We start from the raw sequence: 9,037 nt of genomic DNA on the forward strand, positions 1-9,037 counted from the left end.
CACACACACACACACACACACACACACACACACACACACACACACACACACACACACAGAGCTATTTACTACTTAGACTAACTAAGCCTCAGGAGAAAAGTCTGCAGGCCCAAATGTTCATGTTGTGTTGGAATTCATAAACAACGACTACTCTTATTTTTTTTCTATTTTCTCCAAAAGGGAAACAGTTTAACACATGGAACTACGTTTACAATGGATTTTCTTTATTTCCTCTTGCCCATGTTTAACTCACTGTTAGGTCACAGAGGGAAAAAAAACCAAAATGGCAATAAAATCTCTCATTTTATCTCAAAGCAGTTCAAATTGGCATATAGTTTGGAAAAATGAAAGCATGTTTTAAAATCCTATGATTACATGTTTAAATAAATTATAGTTGAGAAGAGAATTCCTGTGGGTATATTTGCTAGTACATAAGAGAATGCTTTTGTGCATAGAGGTTTAATTACACATATAATGGAATCAAAATGTAGAATTGAACAACCTTTCAGAAAATGTTAAAACGATGCTTTAGGCTAAAAGAAACTGAAATTCTACATTTATATGGTTGCAACTCTTCTGCATTCTTACACATAAATATTTCAAATAAAGTATTTTATAACGCAATTAAAATGACAATAGTGTTTTTTTTCATGGTCCAGAGTCTGATAGAACTTTAAATTATTGCCACGTTTAAATGTGTAAAGTTTCCCCATTAATAAAGGTCTATTTTCTTAATAATTTAAAATAATGGAACCAAAGAATTGGTGCTATGCATAATAGGTCCCCCTTATGTAAATTATAAGTTATTGCTATTAATAAATATAATGATGAGACCTTAAAGAGCATTGATGAAGGTAATGCTGTTATATTACTTTTCATGATACTAGCACATACTAAGCCATACATATCTGCTTGTACGTAAAAATATATTTTCATTAAAAATCAGTATAAATGAAAATAAACTCACATCTAAACCTAAGTATTTTATTTTTTGCATGGCTAAGCAGATTATACTTAATAAAACTGAGCTTTTGGTATAATTTAGAGAGCAAACATAAGTGTAATCCCATCTGATTTTCTATTTTAATGCATGGGGAAGAGGCCTCTGGGGATTGATTTCAGTATTCTCCCCAAATGAATTCAGAGATCTCACAACGTAGATACAATGAAATGGACATACCTGTTATGCCGTGCTGCAAGAGTTGAGACAACTTCAAGATATTTTTTTAAAAATTGTGTAGGTATTGGAACTTATAAGCACTGAAGTGAGATGTGTTTTAAATTACGTCTGAACAAACTCACATGCAGTCTTTGTTGTTATTTGGTAGGCAGTCTTCCAGAAGTGACAGAAAAAAAAATAAATTTTCACTTTAAAACATCTGGTTCTCTAAAGATAAAAATTAGTATTAAAGGTGTTTTATTGTTTTGCTTTTGCCATTTCATTTGCAATCATGGGCTATTAATCAACCAAACTGCCCCTTTTCTACAGGACACTTGAAGAAGTCGACAGCTTCTCTGATATCCACATAGATAAGGGCAGCTTTTATTCAGTTGTACCCAGCCTGTTTTTCACCAAAGACCATGGGTTTTTTAAATGTCTTACTTTAATTCAGAACTCAATTCTAGAAAATGTGTAAAGATGTGCCGAAGTAAACAGCACTTTTTTCTAGAAGCTTCTACTTATAAATTAAAATCATAAAACTGAACATATGGTAAAGCCTCATGCCACTCAAAAACTATTTTACATAATAAAAATCTTTAGATTTTTTTCCTTAATACTTGGCTTACAGTGGCCCTCTCCTAATACTTGTTTTTATAAAGATGACTTAATATTTTTCTTATGAAAAAATTCTCTTTTATTAAAAAGAAGAATACTTTAGGTTTTAGAATTTATTTGCTCATTTCAGTAAGCATGAGAGATATTAAAACACATTTAAAATTCTGAAAATAAAGTTATATGCTGTTATAAAAGACATCTAAAATTCTATCAACAGCATTAGACAGGGAAAATATATTCTTTAAACAGAGAAAATACATACATTTTCCAATGATTATATGTAAATCTCAGACAGCCAGTTTTTGTTCTACTTTTAATAAGAAAATAGCCACATTTTATTTTTTCTCTCAACTAATTGGTAAAGAATCTCTTATTTTAATGAAAATGAAAATAAGGTATTGATATATTCAACAAGGACATATATGCCCTTTCCTCCTCATAATTCTCAATTATCAAACTTACAATTTGAACACTACAAAGGTAACTTATAGCAAGGACCCTTATAGTGATAAGAAATAAATCTAATTACCATATCCTTTGAATAGATGTAATATAAATTTCATTGCTCACTTAAAAGTTCTAAAGTTAACAGCATAAACTTGAAGTTGAGTAATTAAGTAATCCTTATATAGACACTTATTAAAGTATTTATACATATTATCTTAAATCTACATCTATCATTTTGCCAATTAAAATTAGGACTTTAATTGCAATTAAGTAATTTAATTGCCAATTGAACAGCAAAATTGCTAAGTGACTAATTTTAATGCCTATTTTAATTACCAATCATGACTGGGGAGGGAGCTAATCAAGTTACATCAAGCACTACCAGAGTAATGATGTGAAAGAAAAGGAGAACAAACATTCAAGGCTACACGCTTTTTAAAAAGAAACATAAATTAAATAAATGCAAACACAATCTGATAAATGTATAAAAATACTGTATTTCAATATCTGAATACAGAACATGAAAAAGAACAAGGTTAATTAAAGAAAGAGCTCCTGTCAATCTTCAGTCAAGAGTCAGGGCAACCCAAGTCAATTTTTTTATATGGTGTTTGTACGGCACTCATACCAACCCATATAAAGACAAAGCTGCAGACTGATGAGACTGAGGGACCACTTCCTGCTTGACTGGGGTAATGTCACAACTGCCACTTTCTTTTTGAATGAAATGCTCATAAAAGAGAGAAACAAGCTTCTAAGGCAACAACAGGGGTTTTGAATTTGAAAAGCTCAAGTGCAATGGGGTCCACACTCTTTCCTGATGACTCAACCCCACTAAGCTTAATGGAGAGTTTTTATCAGAATCCTAATGCCTGTTCCTAACTGGTTACATGCTGCCTTGAGAAAACCATAAACTTAGTAGAACTTAAAGATCACAAATTTATCTGTGAGAAGAAAAATGGAAATAAAATTACTTAGTATGGAGAATATACCTAGTTGTCTTTTGTTTTTTTTTTTTTCTTAAGGCCCTATATTCATGGCCATCAGAAACACAGAAATATTTTCTTGGCCAACCCATGCATATTTTTTTCAAAAGTTTTCCCGTCTAAACAAATTCTCCAATTAACAACATGGAAGGGCGACACTGAAAAGATAAGTTTAAGTTTGGCCACTCAAAAACAAAACAGAAAGTTATTTCCTAGTGGACAAAGGCAGTGGCAGTCCTGGTGTTCCCAGGGCAATCAGAGACGTGATTTGGAATAACAGTATACATCTATCAACTCTTTAAATTGAAATGACGCCGTAAGCTCTTAGGTTTGTTGCCAAATAAGTAGACAAAAAGCCGTCTGTATCTGTCAAGGTACCTGAGATTATCAGTTAAATGTACACGTAATGATATAACTGGAGACAGAGAGCAAAGAGTGTGCCTTAAGAGTTTGCTTCAACTCCAAGATGAAGCCCAGGAGGCCTTTTGGCCTGGATTTGAAGGAGGAACAGTTTAATAATCACAGGGCTTGACAAAAGGTTGCAGTATCTGCCCATGACACTAACAGCTTTATAAGGCAGGTTCTGTGTGACTGATTAAGGGACACGGTTACTGTCAATTCACAGGTCATGAAGATGGAGTCATTATTGACAAGTTGACCCCTGGTCTGGGTTTAAATTCATAGAGTGTTGGTGCTACAGAACAAACTAAAACCTCCGCTAGCAAAGATTATTGGAAAAAAAAAAAAAAAACCAGCAAAGAATCTCACCATAAGTAAGACACAGTCTAAGTTGTTCTGTATAAGATTCTTTGCTATATAAATAGGCAAAAGGCGTTAGATATAATTACAGAATGTCTGGACTAACCCAAACACTGCTTCACAAACCATCAGCCATTATAAGGTGTGTGCGTCCAGGGGATGAGGGTGTCATCTTGGCCTTTCAAAATGGTTGTGAAAGGACATGATATATAAACTTCTGAAATGTTATCACTTTCTGAAATGTATAAAATTAAAAATAAACACATTTTTTTAGACTGTTCTTGTCTATTTTATATATTTTGGTAGTCTAGTCTATCAGTTCACATGAACATTTTACATTTTATTGAATGCAAAAAAAAACCCTATATATTATGTTTCTAGCTTTATGATATCCCTTCATAAGTAAAAGTCGACGTGAAATTAAAGTGTGAATAATACTTTAATTTGTAATCTTAGGTTATTGCTTATCTTTTACTGTGATCTGCATCTGTGAATCAAAAATACAAGGTAGTGTAAGAAGACAATCATGTTTATAGTCCAAGCTTACAGGCAGTTACAATATTTTATTAGTCGCCAGGTTTTAAAATCTAATGTGAAGTATTATTAAGCCATTCAGTAGGATCTAAACGATGACTTCGGTGTGTTGATACTGACATCCTGAGAAGAAAAAAAAGTTATTATATTCACATTCTATCCACAACCAAGGTTTGGATTAAGACACAGAGAAAGAATAAGGGTATAGGAACTGGTTTGCAGAAAAAGTTCTAGTTAGAGTTTAAGTTCATTATTTCTTAGAACTGTTTTCTTAAGAGTTGAAGTAGGAATTTTGCTGGTTTTAGGTGAGAATTTCATAAATGTAACAAGATTTAGCAATAACACTGAGACAAATCCTAGGAGTCCTTAAAGTGTGGTGTTCTTATAGAACTCTTAAGTTTAACTATCTCCGGAAGTCATGTTTTCCACCTCTCCACACCTCACCTGTTAGTAGGTAGAGTGGCAATTTCCAAGATCAGTTTTGTTAAACTTTATCAATGTTGCATGTCTATAGATGGAAGAGGGTGGAGGGAGAAGATTCAGAAACCGATTTTTACTGCCAGAATGATGTGATAGTGTCCCTCGGACTACCAATAGTTGATTCTAGAATTTGAAATGTAGCTCTGTAACTCAATTTATACCACAGCAATCGGGCGATGCTATCTTCCTGTTGTTATAACGCATCAGGTCAAGGGATATAAATTGTACCAGGTAATTCATTTTGCTGTTCAGAGAGTCATTAGGTTCCTCCCAGAATATATATGATTGATATCCCTGGAGGTGAAAGGCTAAAGGAACCATATGGCAACATGTTGCATTCCGTATGCTATCTGCCCATCCGTGCTTAAGCTGCCATTAGCAACATCTGTACCTTACAGAAATCCAGCTGCGCCGACGATGGCTGACGGAATTGTACTGGGTGGGGGGTGGGAGGGGAGATCTAGCTTAGCGCCATTAACTCGAGACTTAAGAGTCTATCTACCAGGACGAATGGAAGCCTTCACAATTAGACGAGACGACACAAATGCTTTATTAAAGTTTAATTCTGAACTCCCAATTAGCGAAAGTGCGTTACAAATCGATTGCAATTTCCTAGAAGGCGCAGCAAGTTCTCGGCAGCCTGCTTGCCTGCCACGTGCGAGGGGCTGCGGAGCAGCCGGAAGGACTAGGCTCAAGGCTGGCCTCCGCGGCCAACAAGTCCCTAAAAGTCCCTGCCAGGGCGACAGTGGGGCTCGGGCGAGCCAGGGTTGGGAGCAAGAGGGCCTCCGGATCGGGGAAACATGGGGAAGGAGTGGCCCGGGAGGGTTTAGGGAGGAGGGCGACAGGGTGCCCGTGTCGCGCCGCGCCGGCCTCTCGGGAGGAGCCTGGTGGAACTGGTCACATTGAAGTTTCTCTCCCGCTCCGGCGCTCCACGCCCACCTCGGCTTTCTGCCCCGGTGCAGGCCACCGCGGGGACAGAAGTCGGGGAAGGGCCGCCCCCGGGCCTCCCGGAGCCCCCAGCCCGGTCCAATACACGTTACCTGCCCAGCGCTCCCGGCCCCAGGTCGCCGAGTCCCCGGGCGCGGAGTGGTCGAGCAGCCCGGCTCCAGCTCCTCCTGCAGTCCGGGCGCGCGGCAGGGAGAGGGGACCGCCGAGCTGAGCCCCGGGGCCCGGGCCGTGGCTGAGGCCGGCCACCCCCGCGGGGACGCGCGGCCGAAGGCGGGGGACTGCCGATCGGCCCACGGAGGCCCCGGAGGCGCGCGCTCTGGTCCATTGTCGCCGCCCGCGCGCACCCCGCGCCCTCGGCCCCGCGGCCAAGCGCGTCAGCGGCCCCGTCAGCCCGGCCGGGCTCCGTGACGCGCGCAGCCGGCGCTATAAATAACCCGCCGCCCGCCCGGGCGCCCTGCCAGTGACGCCGGTCGGGCGGGAGAAGCGGCCGAGGAAACAATGACCCGCCGCGCCCTGCCGCCAGGCCGCAGGCCCAGCCCTCCGCGCTCCCCGCCCGACGGAGGGGCTGCCCCACCCTCTAGCCGCCGAGCGCCAACCGGGACACCCCTGGCTCAACTCCTCTGCAAGTTCCAACCAAGTTGATTTAAAACGTCTCCAAGCTTCTCCACCCCAACTCCCCCCAGTGTACTTTGGGGGTAGGAAATTGTCAATGAAAACCCCAAATAAAGAACTTGGCGTCTTAAATGTCTGCTACTTTTAAGCCACTGTGCCCCCGAGGTTCCAGAAGAAGCAGCAAGGCCTGAGTTCCAGGACTCACCATCTCAGCCACACTGTCCTTTACAGCTTTGTGGCCTTCGGGATGGTGCAGCCTGTTGTGATCTTCCAGGTCTGGTCCTTTGGCAGTTGGAAGTCCAGTCAAGCCTGGAATCTAAAGGGGCTTTCTCTGTAGGTAAATATTTCTGCAGAGACTTCCATTGCCATCTCCATCTTCAGGCGTTTCTGTCACAATACTCCCTGACACGTGTCTTATTCATCAAGGTTCCCCGTAGACGAATGAAGATCAGCTACTCTGCTGGAATTATCAATTATCAGTCGAATGAGACTGTATTCATTATTGCATTAATATTGATTGCGTGTTCACATGTGTGTGCAAATGCGCTCACCTGCCATGGCGCTGGTGTGGAAGGTACTTGATAACTTTTGAGTGTTTCTCTCCTTCCATTTTGATTCTGAGTAGCCAACTCTTGTGGTCAGCCTTGCTGATAAGCACCTCTTCTGGATGAGCCATCTTTCTGGCCCCTAAGACACTGTTTCCTCTGAGCCAAATGCCTCGGGGCATAGGAACTCTACGCTCTGGGGTGCTGATACATAGAAAATTTGCAGATCTAACCAGGAAGGTGAAGTGAGGAGGCGTGGCCAGTGAATTACAAGGGCTACAGAAACGGTTCTTAGTCAAAAATCAAGGCAAAGTGGTATAGTGACCCATCACTGGGCTGAAGTGGGAAGATCAGGAAGTTTGAGTATTATTGTCTTCGCTGGACTCTTATGTACCATTTTCTATTTGTACACTTTCCCCAAAAGTAAATATATTAGTACCGCTTGAAGAAAGGGACCGAGTATATACCATTGCAGTTATTTAAGAGAGAATGGAGGCCACCGTTGTTTCCTTTGCATGCTGGTGTTCACAGCTGATGCTGTCCCAGGCCCTTGCAAAACCACTTTCTCGTGTGAGAGAAATGGGCAGATTATGCGTTACAGAGTACACTCGGACCATTTTCTCCTATTTTGTCCCAATCTCTTTTTCCCCTGGAAAGGTAATATAAATTCTCCAGCAGAAGCTAACGCCCCAGCAGTGTTCTCGTTGACCTTCTTAGACAGCAGAAAAGAATGTGCTTCATCTCCTGTCTTCAGGTTGGTGAAAAAAAAAAAAAAAAAGAAAGAAAAGAAAAGAAAAGAAAAGAAAGAACGAAAACATAAAAGAGAAAGAAACAGGTTTGGAGCCAAAACATTTGCTTCACATAGACACTGCTGAAGTGTGATCACAACTAAAAGTTAACCAATATTTTTTCCAGTTTCAAAAGCATCTCTGCCTCCTTTCCTATCGAACACCTCATCTCTTCCTTAAGACTGTTTTAAAGTCCTTGTGCTGCTTGGAAGCCGCATCTTTCTTTTGCCACTGCCACTGCCACAGTTTTAAAGTGAACCGCTTTTGCATCTTAACCACTTTTTAGTGTGATCTCTGCTGATCATCATCACTGTCCTTACACTTCTTCCATTTTTAATGTATTACAAATTACATGTATTAATTTGTCTTGTGCATTCATGGGGCGGGGCGAGGTGGGGGTGGGGCTCTGGGTCTCCTCTGCCCTCAGTATGGAGGGCTTCTCCTTCTGCCAGGTGAATTCTGGGAACCCAGCTTCAGTGCTCAGATTTGACAGCAAGTAACTTGACCCTCTGAGCCATCTCACTGGGGCTGTCCTTAAGTTTCTAGCAGAATGAAAATGAGTACAGCCCGAGTAAATATTAAACATGCCCAAATTTATTAGTGTTATGATTTGCACCTGAAATGTTCCCCAGAGGTTCGGGTGTTGAAGGCTTCATCTCTAATACACATTGTGTTCATAGGTGGTGTCTTTGGACTATTATCATGAGGGTACTGACACAACTGCTTGGCTCATAGTTTGATGGGCTACAGAAAGGTGATGCAACAGGAGGTAGGACCTAATAAAAGAAGTAGGTCCTTGGATGTCGGCCCTGAGGAACTATATCTTACATGAAAATGTGATTATTATGCACTCTTGCCTTAACACTAGTTAATCCTGACTCCTCTTTCACTCCATCTTTACTCTCTGGGTACCATAAGACAAGCAACCTCTTCTGCCAAACACATTCCCCAACCAGGATATTCTGTTTCATCTCAAGCCAAGAAGCAATGGCAGTATCTCCCGCTTGGATTGAACTCTTTGAAACCTTGAGCTAAGATAAAATGTTTCCTCTTAAACACCTAAAAAAATGTTCAACATCCTTAGCCATCAGGGAAATGCAAATCAAAACAACCCTGAGATTCCATCTCACACCAGTCAGAATGGCCAAGATTAAAGATTCA

The 9,037-nt window shown here is 40.8% G+C and overlaps 2 protein-coding genes across 2 annotated transcripts in view; both read right to left on the reverse strand.

Moving 5' to 3' along the window:
- The window catches only part of Nr4a2 (nuclear receptor subfamily 4 group A member 2), a 17,241-nt gene extending 11,049 nt beyond the window's left edge, over nucleotides 1–6,192 (reverse strand). Inside the window, exon 1 of the mRNA XM_021193171.2 lies at nucleotides 6,024–6,192. The gene's annotated coding sequence lies outside the window, so the exon portion shown is untranslated. The remainder of the gene's footprint in view (nucleotides 1–6,023) is intronic.
- LOC110317883 (zinc finger protein ZFPM1-like) lies at nucleotides 5,478–7,101 on the reverse strand. The gene is made up of 2 exons (XM_021192697.1): nucleotides 7,095–7,101; nucleotides 5,478–6,283 (listed from the first exon to the last, which is right to left on the reverse strand). Exons 1-2 carry the CDS (start codon nucleotides 7,099–7,101, stop codon nucleotides 5,478–5,480), a joined length of 813 nt encoding a protein of 270 aa, XP_021048356.1.
- Between the last annotated feature and the right edge of the window lie 1,936 nt (nucleotides 7,102–9,037).

The sequence above is a fragment of the Mus pahari genome, chromosome 3 (assembly GCF_900095145.1).
Source record: "Mus pahari chromosome 3, PAHARI_EIJ_v1.1, whole genome shotgun sequence".
Classification (NCBI taxonomy): domain Eukaryota; kingdom Metazoa; phylum Chordata; class Mammalia; order Rodentia; family Muridae; genus Mus; species Mus pahari.